The 18,974-nt window shown below is 42.0% G+C and overlaps 1 protein-coding gene across 1 annotated transcript in view; it reads right to left on the bottom strand.

Moving 5' to 3' along the window:
• Positions 1 to 1,425: 1,425 nt before the first annotated feature.
• The window catches only part of ZMIZ1 (zinc finger MIZ-type containing 1), a gene marked incomplete at its 5' end in the record, with an annotated part of 114,282 nt that continues 96,733 nt past the window's right edge, over positions 1,426 to 18,974 (bottom strand). The window contains 2 exons of the mRNA XM_081954108.1: positions 1,426 to 6,134; positions 12,092 to 12,340. Coding sequence (XP_081810234.1) covers positions 6,027 to 6,134; positions 12,092 to 12,340 — 357 coding nt within the window. The 3' untranslated portion in view covers positions 1,426 to 6,026. The remainder of the gene's footprint in view (positions 6,135 to 12,091; positions 12,341 to 18,974) is intronic.

The following is an 18,974-nucleotide window of genomic DNA, read 5'->3' as shown; positions in this document are numbered from 1 at the left end:
ATATAAACGTCTAGCAAATAATCAATCTGATTTTTAAATACAAAATAACGACATGAACACCTAATATACAGGTTTCATTCGAATACATATTTATTAGATAAATATTAGGTTTGTCACATCATCTAACTACATACAATTTTTGCAAGACTAAAAATCACAATTCTTTTTTTTTCTGACCAGTTTTAAAGTATGAAATGACTGGAGTTGTACTGTACATACAATGTACAAACAAAGACAAAATGGCCATTTTTGCATGTTAATTCAGATTGTACTTTTTTTTTAAATTCTCATTCGGATCACAATATCAAAAAATTGTACAAAGTATGAATTTGGTTACAATCTTTTATTATTATTATTTAATCCCCTTATTTTCTTCATTTTTTTTTCGTAGCACCCTAAAAATACACAGGTGATAAAGACTAATACACTGAAGCTAATTATTACAGGAAGGTAAAACAAAACAGAACAAAAGCAATTTTCCCCCCACAAAAGATTCAGAGTATATTACAAGAAATGAAACAAAGGTGGAGACTTCACAAACGCTTAACAAACAGGATTCATTTCCCACATAAGATGATTCTTCAAGCTTTATTTATTTTTTTCCTGTAAAATAAGAACAATACACAATCCAAGGAAAATGAATGCATTTCTGTTAACATGTCTCTATTTTCCATTTACATATGTACAGATGTCCCTTGGAGTCTCCACTGCAAACATTTGTGTGTGTGTGTGTGTTTGTGTGTGTGTTATCCTATAATAACAATAACAATGCCTTGGCAGTAGAACTATAAATCTTTGTGTATGCTTTCCCAACTATTGGGAAAATTTTAAAAAGTGGAAAACTCAAACAAAATGCCCCTAAAACAACAAATTGTGTGTGTGGATAAATAAAGCCAAAACACTATATAAATTTGCTTTTCAATACACACAGACAAAAAAAAACCCTCATTAAGGCCGTAATTTATATTTCTTCAGAATAAGTTGCACTGAATGAAACAGGGCTGACTTTTTAAGGATTTAACTGCACACTGTTTAGCAGGTATTCTCTGTATTTTAACAGTTATGGGAGTGTAGTTTACTTATTTTTCCTCCCCAATACAATCTGCCAATGAATCATTTGCGTTTATTTGTGTGTGTGTGTGTGTGTGTGTGTGAGTGCAGGGTTTTCTAGGCTGATTTTTGGAAAGCGCGTTCTTTTGATCAAACCCATACCCTATTCCTCATTTTAGCCGCAGAGATGCTGTGTTCAATAAATACGCTTCTTCTTTTTTTGCAGACCAAAGCCACATACCTCATCTACCCCTGCCTACCATGCAGATTTAATTTCTGTTATTTGAGGAAAGAAACCTTCAAATAATGGGGAAGCCTCATACCCACAATAACCTCTATCGTAGATGTTTTCCCTCCTATCCTGCTTTCAAAAAAAAAAAGTGACTTTTTAGCGGCTTTTATCTAGATCCCTGTGAGCCAACTTTTACTTCAACACACCTGTTCTAAAATAATGTGGTTTCCAATTGCGCGGAAAAGCAAGAGGGATGGGGAGGGAAGTCCTTGTTGGAACAGATATGTGCTTAATAATAAAGGGGCCATTTTGAAGAATTACGCAACACGATCTATGGCTTAAGATTGGCCTCCCAAAAATTGCATCCATTAAGCTGAAGACACTCAGCGTCTTCTGACTGACATGAAAAAAAAGGCATTTCCCCCCCTCCCCTCAAGCTTGTTGTGGGCAACCAGACGTAGCTGTGTGAACCTGATGTTCAGTGATCACAAATAAGGATGGATAAATTTGAGGAAATATATTTTTTTAAAAAGGAAAGACCTCCCGTACTTCTATCTTCTTCTGTTCTGATGGCTTGCCATCTGCAGCTCCAAGCACTGTAATGCATATCAGATATCAGGGTTTAACCTGCTCCCTATCTTCTCTCCTAGATGTGGATAAAGGATGATTCTCAGATGTATTTAAACAAGCATCTTTAAAATAATAGCAATATATTTGTCTATAAAGCAGGTGACAGTCATAATCCTTGCTGTTTTGTGCGTGTGCGTGTATGGCCTCTTTGCACACAGGGCTGATGGATGATATGGATTTGCAAACTGATACATTTTATATATATATATAATGCTCCCTTAGTTCAAGAACCTTCAGCTGTGGACGAAAGGAAGAAAGAAAGCAAAAAACAAAAAGAAAGAAAGAAAGAAAGAAAGAAAGAAAGAAAGAAAGAAAGAAAGAAAGAAAGAAAGAAAAGAAAGAAAAAAGAAAGATATGGCCATTCCTTTCCCCACTCCCAGGCTATGTATTTTAAAAACACACGTTAAAAAGTGTTGGCTATTATAATGAATGACAAGGCTAAAATATTCACAAAAGATATTTACAATATCGATTCTTAAAATAATTGATTTTGCATAATGAACAGCACTTTTTTTCTTTTTTAGAGAGAAAGAGACAGACAGACAGACAGCCAAGACAACTGGAGCAAAAGTAAAACACAAGAACAGGTCTATGTAAAATATTTTTTTAAAAAGTCAACATTTCGGTTGGAGAAGTATAAAGGAACTAAAACTGCAATTTCCTGTTTTCTGCAAGATGCTGCGGGTTAGCGCATATCTACAAAATGCATGTGCAGCAGTGGCGGTGGAACAGATGCTCCAATAATTTTACAAGCATGATTTCAATGGAGAGAACAAACGCACGGTGGATGCAGAGTTTTTCTTTCAATGTGCCATTAATTGAGAAGAAGACGACAGAACTTTACACATGGAAACCAACAAGCCAGAGAATCCCTGGCCTAAATCTGGACAGGAAAGGGCGTAATAGTGATTTTTTTTTAATGGGAGGGAGGAAGGGAGGAGTTAGAGAGAGGAGAGGAAGGAAGGAAAATGAGATTTATTTATTTAGCCTATGACAAGGTAAAGGAGGGAGAGGAAGGGATGTAGGAGGAAGGAAGGAAGGAGTCGAGGAGAGGAAGGAATTAGAGGAAGAAAGAAAAACAAGATTTATTTATTTAGCCTATGGCAAAAGAAAAGCGAGAGGAAGAGATGTAGGAAATTGAGGAAGGGAGGGAGGGAGGAGGTAGAGAGGAGAGGAAGGAAGGAAAATGAGTTTTATTTTTTTAGCCTATGACAAAGGAAAGGAGAGAGAGGAAGGGATGTAGGAGATTGAGAAAGGAAGGAAGGAAGGAGGGAGGGAGGAGTCAGAGAGAGGAGAGGAAGGAAGAAAAATGAGATTTATTTATTTAGCCTATGACAAGGGAAAGGAGAGAGAGGAAGGGATGTAGGAGATTGAGGAAGGATGGAAGGAGTCAGAGAGGAGAGGAGAGGAAGAAAGGAGGGAAGAAAGGAAGGAGTCAGAGAGGAGAGGAAGGAAGGAATTAGAGGAAGGAAGGAAAATGAGATTTATTTATTTAGTCTATGACAAGGGAAAGGAGAGAGAGGAAGGGATGTAGGAGATTGAGGAAGGATGGAAGGAGTCAGAGGAGAGGAGAGGAAGAAAGGAGGGAAGAAAGGAAGGAGTCAGAGAGGAGAGGAAGGAAGGAATTAGAGGAAGGAAGGAAAATGAGATTTATTTATTTAGTCTATGACAAAGAAAAGGAGAGGAAATATCAAAGGAGTTAGAGGAAAGAAAGAAGAAGGAAGGAAGGAAGGAAGGAAGGAAGGAAGGAAGGAAGGAAGGAAGGAAGGCAATATCTAGACACAGAAATCAGCTGTTGAAATGCTGGTCTGTGACAGAGCAGAGTTGGCACACATGCACTTTTTTAAACACATAGTTTACTGTACATACTTTATAAAAAGCGGACGACAGCACAACAGTGGGCTCAGAAGTGACTGGAAGTGCATGCAAGAAGGAAGCAACTGAGGGACAACCACAAACGCCAGTGAAGCATTCGGCATGGGAACTGGCAGGAAAATTGCACCAGAATGACTTCATTTCTTCCCCGTGCCCAATAACCTTGGAAATCCTCTTTTTGTTAAAAAATGAAGAAAGAAAGAAAAGAAAGAAAAGAAAGAAAGAAAGAAAGAAAGAAAGAAAGAAAGAAAGAAAGAAAGAAAAAGAAAGAAAGAGGAAGCGGTGCTTTCAGGTGAAATGATAAAACACAAGGTCAAAAGGATGAATCGCAACACAGCCTGGAAAACCCAAGACAAGCATTTAGGGTTATTTGGTGTTTCTCTTCATATAAACGCCTGTTTCAATTTTTCACAAATTTGGTTTGGATGAAGCGGACAGTCAAAGCAGTCAAGATTTGTGATGTGATGGAAACCTACCCCCTTTTTAAAAAAAACTTACCCCGCCTCCACCCTGTAGGGTCTAGGACCGTGATGGCGAACCTATGGCACGTCTGCCAGAGGTGGCACCCAGAACACTCTCTGTGAACGGGCGTGCCATCGCCAGCTGCTCTTCTGGTTTCTGGTGCGCGCCAGCCAGCTGATCTTCCTGCCTGCCAAAGCTCAGGAAACCCAAAGACAAGCTGGCCGGTGCACACATGCACATAGTCTTTGGGTTTCCGACGCACACATGCATGATGGCCAGCTGGTCTTCAGGTTTCCGGTGCTCCGGCGCAGGCATGCACACGAGTGCGTTCAGGTTTCAGTGCCGAAAAGGTTTCCCATCACCGGTCTAGGACAACTCAGTGTGGCCAACTCACTGCGGGACAATTCATCGTTACACGAATGTCAAAGAAACGGTGAAATAGAATCGTTAAGGAAAGATGCCAAAGGAAAGATAAAATGAAATGCGAATGACCAAAAATTAAAATATTTTTTAAAATGATTTGAAATCCTTAAATTGAATGATTGAATTATCTCGTAACGACTTGTCCTTGTGGCGGGCTGGCTGGGTGGTGAGTTGTCCCCGTTCTGTACCCTGCAGATTAAAAAGGGGTGGAGCTTTGATCACCTGTTTATGGTGGCCATCTTGACTTTGAACATTTTCCCTCACCTTGCTAGGAGGCTTTCTTTCCCGTCCCTTCCCCTTTCCTGTTTTCGGTAGGAACGGAGCAATTTTTTTTTGACTGCCTGAGTAAAGACAAGAGAGACGTTCTCATGGCTAATATGTTGCACGGTTTTCTGATTTCCTATGCAAAAAAAAAAAAAGGTTCGCGCCTTTCTCCCATTTTTCTTTCCTTTTCCTTTCTTCCCCTCCTCAGAGACTGGCCGTTCTGTGACCCAAAAGACAATCGACGGAGTGAAAGCGTTTGTCGGGGAAAAAAACAACACGAGACGTCGGACCACAACACGTTGTGTAAAGGGAAAGAGCTGTTCTGCCCACAAGAGTGATTAAAACAAATCAAAGATGCTACAATTGACTAGGGGGAAAAAAAACACCCCATGCTTGCCACAACCTGGAGATTTCATAGGACCATGTGGGTGGATGGGTAGGTGGGGAAGCCCCACTGTCTGATGTCTCCCTCTGACACGTATTGTATATGTTGCCCTACTTGTGACATGACTGATTTCTTTGTGCTTTTTGGTATTTTCGAGTTCCGAGTCTGAACTGTGCCGCCAATGGTTGTCCTTATTTTGTCCGACAGGTAGACCGGAATCTGCATAACTTGGAGAGGACTGAGCGGAACAGACATAACAGCCAAAGGAAGGAAACGCATGGAAGAACATCGGTTGGAAAGACACTCTGAAACTGGTCAAGGATGGACCTGGGGCCCTTTTTCTTTCTTTCCTTGCTGAGAGTGGCTGGGATGTTCCTTGCTAGATATCCCAAAAAGTCATCCACTCTTCCGGTCTGTAGAACCAGAGTGAGGGTTTATTTTTCCCATAGCTGTACAAACGGTCTGGGATGTGGCCAGGCAGTCTAAGAGGTCAACCCCAGATTGTCCTCTTGCTTCTCTCCACCGCCGCGGTCCAAACTTGGGACTCGAGCAGGTCCGAGGTGAAGACAGGAAGGAGTGTGTGCTGCTGTACGCTCGAGCGGTGAGCTTGACCTCGTGGGAAAGAGTCACTCGCGATGCCTCGCTGTGAAGCTATGGAGGTGTCCGACGGGAGGAAGGTGGGTTGGGAGTGAAATGCAGAAGGCTTCAGTTGTTCTCAAAGAGAGAGAGAAGGTCATCGTTGCTATTGCTTGGTAAGTCAGGAGGATCCAAGTAGGAAAGTAGCTCATCGGGATTCGTGAGCTCGGGAAGTAGCTACAACAGAAAGAGAAGACAGGTGGTGAAGCTCTTGTCAAGAGTGCAGGCATCCATGGCCCACGTTGATTGGAAGATGCAACTTCTAAAGCATTGACAGAGACTCTCAATTCCACTAAATGACAACGGAACGTTGACCTGCCGTGATGCCTTCATTGATGGAAGCCAAACAGAAATGACTCTTCGAGCATCTTTGTATCTTGCACACAACCACATAATTTGTCCATGTGCGTAAGTAGCCTTCCATGGGAAATACTAGCTGAGTCCTTTCTCCCCGAATTGCATATTTAAGGAAACTCTTAATCAGAAGGACCTTTTGGTATATTTACTCCCTCATTTTCATAAAACAAATGGCTGAAGTTTCACTAAGTCTTCTACTCATCTGTTCTGAGACATGCCTTTTCTTAGGTATGTCCTAGTCTTTTACTAGTATTCATCTACCCATAGGTTACCCAGTCTCAGAAATAAATGTGGTTGATAGACTAAGCTGGTAGTCAAAAATGTTTAGCAGTTCTCTGGAACTTAAAATATATTACCCACTTAGCTTTTGTTAGCCTCTGCTAATATTGTCAGAGTGTAAAAACTACCATGTCTGAAGTAAAAACAACAGAGCTAATTACGGGTGGGTGGCAGGTGGATAAGCCTATCACATGCACAATGGCCAAATTCATCAATGATGTATAAAGGCAAATATCTCCGCAATGGTAGTTTTTACACTCTGATGATGTTAGCAGAGGCTAACAAAAGCTAAGTGGGTAATATATTTTAAGTTCCAGAGATCGCAATGTCTGTCTCTTCTTTTATATAGTTGTTCCCAACTCTAGGGGGCAGTGCTCATCTCTGTTTCAAAGCCAAAGAGCCAGCGCTGTCCGAAGACATCTCCGTGGTCATATGGCCAGCATGACTAAATGCTGAAGGCGCACGGAACGCTGTTACCTTTCCACCAAAGATGGTCCCTATTTTTCTACTTTTATGTGCTTTCGAACTGCTACGTTGGCAGAAGCTGGGACAAGAATTGGGAGCTCACTCTGTTACGCGGTGCTAGGGATTCGAACGGCAAACTGCCAACCTTTCTGAACGACAAACTCAGCATCTTAGCCACTGAGCCACTGCACCCCCCCCTAAATATTTATATTTATATATAAATATTTCTACTATGGTGTTCTTAAAGCCAATGTCCTTTCCTAGTTGTATTCAGGCATGTTTAAACTCAAATTTTAGTGGGAGAAAGTCTTCAAAAATTTTGATTTTGCAAGGGTTCATCAATTAACAGAATAAATAATAAAACTGAACACTGCTGTCTAATTCACTAATATCATGTAGCTTGTCTGATCCATTTATTCAGGACATTCCACACTATGGAGTTCGGGGCAATGAAACGTAAGGCTTCCTGAGTGAAAACACTGTTAAGACCTTTGATTTTGCCAGCATCGGAGATATAAAATCACATCCCACCTATTCCCCTTCCAAATACCACAGATATTTGTCACGGTTTAGATCAGTGGGTCTCAACCTTCTTAATGCCGTGACCCTTTAATACAGTTCCTCATGTTGTGGTGTCCCCCAACCATAAAATTATTATATGTTTTCCGTATTTTTTGAAAATATGTGTTTTCCGATGGTCTTAGGCGACCCCTGTGAAAGGGTCGTTCGACCCCCAAAGGGGTCCCGACCCACAGGTTGAGAACCATTGGTTTAGGTAGTAATAAATAAATACAATAGCAGAGTTGGAAGGGACCTTGGAGGTCTTCTAGTCCAACCCCCTGCCTAGGCAGGAAACCCTTTAGTTTGAACAATCTTATCTGAACGCACAGATGTGAACTGAAAAAGTGGTGTTCACCTCCATGGGTGCTTCCATTCAGATTTTGGAATAATTTCTCCCCCTAAAAAGTCTTAATGGGACACGGTGGCTCAAAAGATGCTGAGCTTGTCGATCAGAAAGGTTGGCAATTCGGCGGTTCGAATCCCTAGCGCCCCGTAATGGAGTGAGCTCCCATTACTTATCTCAGCTTCTGCCAACCTAGCAGTTTGAAATCATGTAAAAATTCAAGTAGAAAAATAGGATCCACCTTTAGTGGGAAGGTAACAGTGTTCCGTGGCCTTCGGCCTTTAGTCATGCCGACCACATGACCACGGAGGCGTCTTCGGACAGCGCTGGCTCTTGAACGACGCGCACGTATGTGCGAGGGGAACCTTTACCTTTATTTTTAAAAGTCTTGCATGTTAGCTTTCCCCCCCCCCAACTCCTCGGCTAAGTTTCTTATTTATGGGGAGGGGGGAAACCATCCATGTTCTTTGCTTACAAATAATTTTACCTCAGCTCATCACAAGGATGAGTGACTTTCTTCCATGCCAAATTATTATATGACTGCATCTTAGCAAGCACAGACAAATAATAAAGTCGCCTTAGAGTTAATTCAACTCTTAATAGCTTTATGATCATTCCATGTAGTTTCTTTGAATAGCTACATTGCCCTTTTCCCCCCACGACGTCTTTCTCCCAGTTTCCCAGTTTGTAGTTCTGGAATTTCCCAGGGCTCTATCTGAGGCCGGAAAGGGTCTAACTTACTCAACTTTTTTTTTCAGACCAGCCTGAAAGAAAACTGACTGGTCAGATCCAAAGTTAATTAGATGCTGCCACCTAGCCTGACATAGCAAACATTAAATGTAAAGGTTCCCCTCGCACATATATGCTAATCGTTCCCGACTCTAAGGGGCAGTGCTTGTCTCCGTTTCAAAGCCGAAGAGGCAGCGCTGCCCAAAGACGTCGCCGTGGTCATGTGGCAGGCATGACTCAATGCCAAAGGTGCCTGGAATGCTATTACGTTTCCACTAAAGGTGGTTCCTATTTTTCTACTTGCATTTTTACATGCTTTCGAACTTCTAGGTTGGTAGAAGTAACAGGAGCTCTCTCCATTATGCGGGATTCGAACCACTGAACTGCCAACCTGATCAACAAACTCAGTGTCTTAGCCATGTGCCACCACGTCCCTTATTGCAAACATTACACAACATTAAATATACTAGCTGCAGGAGTACCCAGTCAAATATGAGAAACATTTCTAAGTCTAAAATATAGATGTTTGACACCAAGGTAGTTAATTAGTTCTACAATGCAACAAGGGTCCTGTAAATGGATTTTGGAGATTCTAGCAGGGGACTGCAGTTTCTTGCATTCCTTTGATCTATCTGTGGGTGATCAGATACGACCAGTGAGCATGAAGCTTCAGGAGGGTCACACATGGAGTGATGAACGGAGAGGGAATGCCCACCTAACTTGCCAGATCAATTCTTAAGCTCATAAAGAGGTACATGTTTTCCCAATATACTTCTGTGGTCATTTGGCCGACCAGTGACTATACATGGGTTATATAGAATGCTGTTACCTTCCCACCAAAGTGGTACCTATTTATCTACTTGCATTTGCATGCTTTTGAACTGCTAGGTGAGCTGGAACAAGGAACGGGAACTCACCCCATTGCGCAGCATATGGGTCTCAAACCCGGGCTGTCAGCATCTTTCAGCATCTTTAAGCATCTTTAACCGCTGAGCGACCACATCTCCTTAAGATCAATAGGGTTACAGCCAGACCAGCCTCGCGTCCTAGTTCATGTCTCTTTAATGCAGGGGTGAAATTCAGCAGGTTCTGACAGGTTCCGGAGAACCAGTAGCGGAAATTTTGAGTAGTTCGGAGAACCAGCAAATACCACCTCTGGCTGGCCCCAGAGTGGGGTGGGAATGGAGATTTTGCAGTATCCTGCCACGCCCACCAAGCCACATCCAGAGAACCAGTAGTAAAAAAAAAAAGAATTTCACCACTGCTTTAACATCCACTCCTTCATCCTTTGAACAATCGGTGCATATGCACAGGTTTTTTTTTTTTAACAATTGTAGTTGCCTTACACTCTTCTTTTGCTATCGGCTGTGTTCACAAGAATTAAGTCAACAAAACGAATGAGGGCTTAACTTTGATGGCTTCCTGCCACTCTGCCGTTCTAATTCCTTAGTTTGGAATTCAGATAAAAGATTGCAACTTTGGTGAAGCTTTATAAGATGAACTGATTAACTTCAGGGCTAGCAGGTAGATTGGGAAGCGGTGAAAGCATCCTGAAATAAGACAATGTTAAAACAATTTCCATACTGTTATCAAGAAAGCTATATGGATATGTCCATATAGGCCACAAGAGTTGAGCTACTCTCTCTGCACTGGCAGGGGTGAAATTCAGCAGGTTCTGACAGGTTCCGGAGAACCGGTAGCGGAAATTTTGAGTAGTTCGGAGAACCGGAAAATACCACCTCTGGCTGACCCCAGAGTGGGATGGGCATGGGGATTTTGCAATATCCTTCCCCCACTAGTGGGGAAGAATGGGGATATTGCAGTATCCTTCCCCTGCCACGCCCACAAAGTCACGGCCACAGAACCGGTAGTAAAAAATGTTGAATTTCACCACTGTGCTAAGGTTTAAAGAAGAAGATCCGTGTTATGGACCTCAAAATGCCTCCGTAGAGGACAGAAGATCATTCTGAACATGGTAGGTGATAGAGGAGAAATGGTCCAAAAATCAGATCCATCTGCTTCTATCAATATAAGCCCCTCTAAGTTCAGAAGAATGTTATCAGTATCATATTATCCCTAAGGTGCTTTCCCAAACGGCAACTGGACTTTCTTGATTTTTTTCCCCTTGAAAATATCTTGCTTCCCATCCAAGAAGCTTCTTCAGTTTCTTTAAGAAGAAACCCCCAAGAAAGTCCAGTCCAGTTGCCTTTTGGAAAAGCACTTATGGGACAACGGGACCAGGATGAATGAGAACCTCCACAGATGTTACCAAGAAGTTATCTTTCAGTTATCTGTTAATCAGAGATTTTATAACAAGCCACAATTTCCATTGGCCTGAGGTCATGTCCCTGAAGTTTATTGCCAGAGAGGAAATGAGGCGCAAGCACAGAATGGATTTGAATTTCATGCATATCAGCTCTACTTCACTTCCCTGTCCAGTTCTCCATTGCCTACATATTCATAATATTGTTTTAACAATATTTAAGAGATATTTTCTATTGCAGCACGGTAGATGGGACCATAAATTAACCCAAACAGGCTTGGCTTGCCCCAGCTAACTCTTAACCAATATGTGGGCGTAGACTATGTAAGCCAGGGCTCTCCAACCGTGGCAACTTCATGACTTGAGGACTTCAACTCCCAGAATTCTTCAGGCAGCCTAGCAATAGCAATAGTACTCAGACTTATATACTGCTTCACAGTGCTTTACAGCCCTCTCTAAGAGGTTTACAGAGTTAGCATATTGCCCCTAAGAATCTAGCTCCTCATTTTACCCACCTTGGTAGTCCCATCTTGAGCCTGGTAAGATTTGAACTGCTAAATTGCAGGCAGCTGGCAGGCAGCAGAAGTAGCCTGCAGTAACGTAAGGGTTCCCCTCACACATCTGTGCTAGTCGTTCCTGACTCTAGGGGACAGTGGTCATCTCCGTTTCAAAGCCGAAGAGCCAGCGCTGTCCGAAGATGTCTCTGTGATCATGTGGCCGGCATGACTAAATGCCAAAGGTGCACAGAACTCTGTTACCTTCCCACCAAAGGTGGCCCCTATTTTTCTACTTGCCCTTTTACATGCTTTTAAACTGCTAGGTTGGCAGAAGCTGGGACACGTAACGGGAGCTCACCCGGTTACGCGGCGTGGGGGATTCGAACTGCTGAACTGACCTTCTGATGGAGAAGCTCAGTGTCTTACCCACTGAGCCACCACGTCCCCTAGCCTGCAGTGCTGCACTCTAACCACTGCGCCCCAAAGCTGACATAGCATAGTGGCTGAGGAATTCTGGGAATTGAAGTCCACGGATCATCTAAATGATGACCCCCTGAGGGTAACAGTTATCCTTCCTTCCACCTTTCTGACCTCGAATGCACTGTGAAGGGAAGCAGGTGACAGAATGACACAGACTTACATCCAGCGAAGGTTCCGGCATGTCAGATGTCCCCTGCCCACCAGGTTGAGCTTCTAAAGCTGTCGAGGGGTTAAAAGCCAGATCGCTGTGAGGATGGTTGCTAGAAGCGGCCTGGGTCGGCTGCCGGGACGGCTGAGTCGGGGGACCACTGTGATGTAATGGCTGCCCTGACTGGCTGCTGGGATGAGGGACGTGCAAACCTTGAGGCATGGAGCTATGGGATTGATCAGTGTTGCCAGGATGAGGGATCTGCAGAAGGAGGAAAGAAGCAGGACAGGAGACATGAGGAGATGAGGTGGCAAGCTGGGAAGATGGGGACAGCATGGTGCGGTGGGGGGGGGGGAGGAATTGTTTCATAAACCATCATCGCTAAAATCCGTCATCATCCAGGAGAAACCCATTTGGGTGCTTGCCTGGCCTTCAAAACACAATTTTTAAAGAAAAATACTTGGAATAAGAAATGGTGGTTCGAAGTCCAGATCCAAGCTCATGCCTTGAAAATTCTCTGTCATTGGGAAAGTTGAAACTTCTTTAGTTTTTTCTAGTCCCAAAGATGCTTTTTTTAAAAAAGAGGCAACTGGCCTTTTTTTTTTGTTTTTCCTTGAAGATGTTTTGCTTCTCATCCAAGAATCTTCCTCAGTTCTCACTGAGTGAGTCAGAACTGAAGAAGCCTCTTGGATGAGAAGTGAAACCTCTTCAAGGAAAAACAAAGCCCCGTTGCCTGTTGAAAAAAACCATCTTTGGGGCAACCATGACTTGGATGGCTAAAAAATCTCCATAAGCATTTACGTTTTCTAGTATGTTGACTTCTTTAACTTTTCTGGTATGAATTCTAATAAAGCGAGCACAATGTTCTGTGTTTTTCTTTGGGGCAAAATACTTTCCAGCTAAACGAATATGCATCAGAGAATCAACTATTGATAGTTTAGTTGCATGGTGCAAGGAACAAAATGAAATGAGAAAATTAGAAAATCTCACCTATTTGTTTTAAAAAAACCTCTCCAACTCTTCTTACTGTTCTGCATATAGACATACACTCATTCTCTCTGTGTGTGTGTTTGTGTGTGCGTTTGCTTGTTTTTTTCATCAAGTTTTTTTTTTATTTTATAACATAAAATTTTCAAACAGTGCATTGTCTGGGTACATAGTTTTAGGAAATAATAGTTTTAGGAAATAATAATCAAAACATTTACAACAGTGTTCATTACATTACTATTGATTATAATAATATTAATAATAATGATGATGATTATGTTTACTTAACCATTTTAACATACCTCCCTTATATCATTGATCTTTTCGTTATATTTCCTTGTTTCTAACTTAGCTAACCATTGATAAAATAAATACCAGGTCAAAAATTATTCAGTTTCTTTCTTTTCCTTAATTGTGTTAGCCTATCCATTTCTGGGCTTGTTTTTTTGTTGATGGACTCTCTTTTTACACAGATCTTCCTTCATTGAAGACTATAATGATTGAGGAATAACAGAACTGAAAGGGACCTTGGAGGTCTTCTAGTCCAGGGGTGTCCAAACTTGGGAACTTTAAGACTTGTGGACTTCAACTCCCAGAATTCCCCAGCCAGCCATGCTGGCTGGGGAATTCTGGGAGTTGAAGTCCACAAGTCTTAAAAGTTCCCAAGTTTGGACATCCCTGTTCTAGTCCAACTTCCTCTCAAGCAGGAAAACCTATATTATTTCAGACAAATGGTTGGCCGGTCTCTTCTTAAAAGCCTCCAGTGATGGAGCATTCACAACTTCTGAAGGCAAGTTGTTCTACTGGTCAATTGTTCTCACTGTCAGGAAATTCCTTCTTAGTTCTAGGTTGCTTCTCTCCTTGGTTAGTTTCCACCCATTGCTTCTTCTTTTTAAACAGTTTGTATTTGTTTTTGAACAAGGACAAACATTAAAAAAAAAAAAACCAATCTTCCACCACAAATTGTAGAAAGTGTGTCAGTTGGTTACAGTATTTCCATGCATCTCTTCCATCGTCACCACCTGCTTTTCATATCAAATCGTATATTTTAAATTCACCTAGATTCATGTATATCACAATTATTACATCTCAATGTTAACTTGACTCTAATTGTTTTTACGTCCTTTTATATATAATATTCAAAATCTAAAATAGGATTATATGATAACATTCCATTAAATCATCCTAAGATCATCCAATCACAATACATCTTTATAACATATTCTAGATAAAGGTTTTAAACCTCCTCTCATAATCTCCATGTGTTGTTTATATAAAATTTCATATTATCAAACTAATATATATGTATTGTTATCATTATTAATCATTATTTAAATATAGCTATTGTCGCTTCATTTTATACATACTACTAGTAAACTAAATTTAGCTTAATTTTTATTATACATTTTCATTGCATCAACTTGTATCCCTCCAGCAATAGTACGGTCTTATTTCTCTTGCCATTTGTAGCATTAATGTTCTAGTTACTTTCTTAATAAATCTTGTATAAACCTCCCTTGGCAACATGCTGTTCCTTTTGTATCTCACAAAAGCTTGAAACCCAACATCTGTTCTTTCCATCATCTTATCTTTGGTTATCGCTAGTGCTTCTATCAAGATTTCTCTCCTTATCTCCATCAATTTTTCTCTCTTTTCTTCTTCTGTGCTTTGAAGTTTGGACTAGAGTTCCAATCCATCCATCTCCCCTTTCCATATTCTGCTCTTGCCATTGCCAACCACGCTCACTTTGTTGTCAGAATCCACAGTTTTCTTATCTCTTTGCTCATTTTTTTCTTCCATCTTTTGAACTCTGTCCTCCACTTTCTTCATTTGGTAAACATCCTCAGTTTTTCCATCAGATTTTTCTGTTTTGTATTCCATATTCTCCAAACTGTTTTCAATTCTCTCTGTCACAACTAATAGATTTTGAATTTCAAACATAATCATTTGCAATGTTACAGTTTCTTTTTTCTGCTAAGCCATTCTTTCAATTTTGCAGACACTGCCACTATAGGGTTCAAGGCTATTTTAATAAATTTCAAACAGGTTCATTTATTATCTTTCAAGTCAAAATGTGGTCTTCCCTCCAATAGCTAGTGATAGAACTTCCAAAAGGCACCTGTATAAAGAACTTGTGCTCTTCCTACTATCACTGTCAGAAGAAAAAACAATGTATCCAGCCTCCAGCCTCTAAGTGGCAGTGTAACTGCTTTTCCTCCTGTTGTTATAACCCTCTTTATAATCCTTCTTATTTTCTTCTTTATATTCCAAGCTTAAGAAAGAAAAAAACCTTAAATGGAGATCAAAAACAATCTAATCAATCAAATCAAGCATTATAAAAAAGGAGAATTTTAATCCATAGGTATAAGCAAAAGTGAAAAAAGAAGAAGAAAGAATTAATCCATTCAATTTAAAAAATATGGAGCCCCTGCAAAAGTTCCATCCGTGAAAAAAAAATAGAAACTGGATAACACACTAAGTTCAATGCAGATCAATCTCGCTGCCTACAGTCTTGTCTTCAATCTTAACTTAACTTAATTTTTTTTCTTGGGTAGTCTCTTCCTCTAATAATAAAATTTCCTCATCAATTCGACACACTTTCTCTTTCCACTTCTTCCCGGTCCAGAGGTGTCTCAACTTCAGCAGCTTCATTAGCTGCGTTTCTGTTGCCGGAAAAAAAAGGCTATTCCTGGATCTTTCAGGGACTTTGCGGTGTCCCTGAGATCAGTAGGAGGTGCCCTTCTCAATCACCATCTCTGCGGGATGATTTAGTCCAAGTGGACCGTCCAGTGACAGAAATTCGACTGCGATCTCGGAGCACCAACATCGCACATCGTGCTGTCGTGATGTCAGCTCTCTTCTCCCCAACCATTGTTTCTTGTCCTGCCTTCAGGTTTTTGGAGAATAGTGTGACCTCCTCTTCTTTGTGGCAGTCCCACAAATATTGGAAGACAGCTATCATGTCGCCCCTTTCTTTCTTTTCATTAAACTAGACATACCCAGTTCCTGCAACTGTTCTCCATATGTTTTAGCCTCCAGTCCCCTAATCATCTTGGTTGCTCTTCTCTGCACTCTCAACATCTTTTTTTATATTGGGGATCTTTGGCCTGCAACACTTTCTATTATTCTACTATGCATTTTTTATTGTGGAAAAATGAGAGGGGGGATTGTACGGATCTAGATGTGATGTAGCCATAACAAAATTCTTTCTAGAAAGCCAAGGTCATCCTTTGTCTTTGCACCTCTGCACCTGACGGAACTGGATGGGTGGACTTGCCAGCATGGCAGTGGGAGATTGGACCATGTGATGGATTTGTGGGTATGGGGGCAAGATCTTGAACTTTCAACTAGGTGGGGAAAAGCAGGAAGCTTTCAGATTCGGGTTTTCCCAGATGTGCCAACATGGCTCTCTTAATAAATTGGAACTTTGAGCAATACTTTGCCTTGGACTCTGATTTACTTTTGGATGTTCTTTGAAACCCTGACAAAAACTTCCTTGAACACACAGACTTCTGCTATATCATACAGAACTATTTTCGTATATGTAGTCACAGCACACTCTATTTCAACCAGCTCAATTTTCTTCAGCTTTAGACATCTAGAAATAAATCATCTGTGCTCTCACTTATACTGGTATTCTACTCTTTGAAGAACAATGTAGTTTGTCATTCCTTTTACAGTCATGGTACTCAGTAGCTGCCATTCAAATGTCCCCATTTACTCAAAGAGGTAGGTTCCAGCCAAATTAAGAACACATCCCTAATACCTAAAGCATCCTGCTTCCCATCATAATATAAAGCAAACCATCATGCTTGCAGTGTCAACACAACCTGATTCAGGGGATTCCAGCAAATATATGGGCCTTCTCCCACTGCTACGTTGGTGGTTCATCCTTCCATCCTCCTGGCCCAGTTGGCAGAAATCACCAGTGTGAAATTGGGTATCTGCAACACCGATATCTTTTCTGCATCTCTTAGCAGTGCCAGACCTGATTTCATTCAATAATGAGTAACCCAAGGGTAAGCAACCAGCGGCTCTGGAGCTGCATGTGGCTCTTTCTTCCCTCTGCTGCGGCTCCCTGTCGCCTATCAGTAAAAGGAAGCCGCACTAGGAGAAGACTCTATGGTGGGGAAACCGGACTTCCAGCTGGTAAAAGGAAAAAGGACGCTGTGCTAGGAGAAGACTCTTTGGTGAGGAACCTGGACTTCTGGTCAGCAGAGGGAAAAGGACACCATGCTAGGAGGGGACTCTATGGTGGGGGAACTGGACTTCCGGTCAGCTCTAGAATTGAACGGAGGGCTTCCGATTAGGACCTTTGTGACTCTTTGAGTGTTTAAGGTTGCTGACCCCTGGACTAACCAAACCCAACTGATTTACTCTCTTGAGGTTGCCCTTGGATGGGTTAAGAGAACAGAGAACATACCACTTGTGATGGTGGTCGAGATGAAAGGACAAGATGAAGACAACACCCTGAAGAGATGTTGGCAAAGAGATGTTATTGGGACATGTTTGTGCCATGGTGAGATGCAAGTCAGGGAACTTAGAAGCCAGGAGGCTCTATATGTGTTACTTGCCTAGGGGGCTGAGCACTAAGGTGGAACATCTGTCTTCTACAAATGACCATTTGGGGCAGGGAGGTGGACAAAAAATGCAATCCACCTCCCTGCCCCAAATGGTCAAGGCCATATGCTAACCTTTGCAATTGGTCCTTGAGATAACACACAGATACAGCAGGACATCTCCCTCTTTTTGAGATGGGGCAGGAAAATGATGAGCCAAGCCAGAGTTTGCAAAATTGGCATTTTATGTTTGTAAAGAAATCAGAGTAACTTTGCATATTTTCTGTTTTGAGAAGCAGGGAGAGAGAGAAGTGGTGGGAGAGAGGAGATTCCTGTTGTGTTCTGTTATTTTCTTTCCCATCTGGTTTGCATAATAGGGGAAATGAATTTTTTTCTTCTCTATTACAGGAAGGAAGGAAAGAAAGGAAAGGAGGAGGAAGGCAAGGAGGGAGGGAGGGAGGGAGGGAGGGAGGGAGGAAAGATGAAGAGGGAGGGAGAAAAAAGAAAGGGAGGGGAGGAAGGAAAGGGATGGAGGGAGGAGAGGGAGAGAGGAAGGAAGGAAAAAAGGAAGGAAAGGGAGGGAGTAAGGAAGGAGAGGGAGAGGAAGGAATTAAGGAAAAAAGGAAGGAAAGGGAGGGAGGGGGGTAGGAGAGGGAGGGAGGGAGGGAGGGAAAAGGGAAGGGAAAGAGGGAGAATGAAGGACGGAAAGAAAGGAAAGAAGGGAGGAAGGAAAGGGAGGTTTGGAAGGGAGGGAGGAAAAGGAGGGAGGAGAGGGAGGGAGGGAAGGGAAGGAGGGAGAAAGGAAGGAGGGAGGGAAGGAATGAAAGGGATGAAGGGAGGAATGGAGGGGAGGGAGGGAGGAGAGGGAGGGAGGGAAAAGGGAAGGGAAGGAGGGAGAAGGAAGGAAGGAAAGGAAGGAAAGAAGGGAGGAAGGAAAGGGAGGTTGGGAAGGAAGGAAGGAAGAAAAAGGAGGGAGAGAGGGAGGAAGGAAGGAGAGGGAGGGAGGGAGGGAGGGAAGGGAAGGAAAGGAGGGAGAAAGGAAGAAAATGAAGGAGGGAGGGAAGGAATGAAAGGGAGGAAGGGAGGAACGGAGGGGAGGGAGGAAGGAAAGGAAATGAGAAGGAGGAAGGAAGGAAGAAAGGGGAGGAGGGAGGAAAGAAAGGGAGGAAGGAGGCGATTTGCCCCTATTTCTTAGTACCTGGTTAATCTCAGTCCTTATAAAAGTGTGTGAAATGAAGCTGAATATCGGCTCAATTTCATTTTTTCTTTTTTTTGCAGACAGTGCTATTTTCCAGCCTGAGAATCAATTGGATTAAGGCCAGCACTGCAGACTGCTTTATCTTACCGTC

This window comes from Natrix helvetica (genome assembly GCF_964273705.1).
Source record: "Natrix helvetica genome assembly, chromosome: 5".
NCBI lineage: Eukaryota > Metazoa > Chordata > Lepidosauria > Squamata > Natricidae > Natrix > Natrix helvetica.
The sequence above is the reverse complement of the archived record's forward strand: the minus strand, read 5'-3'. Positions and strand labels throughout refer to the sequence as shown.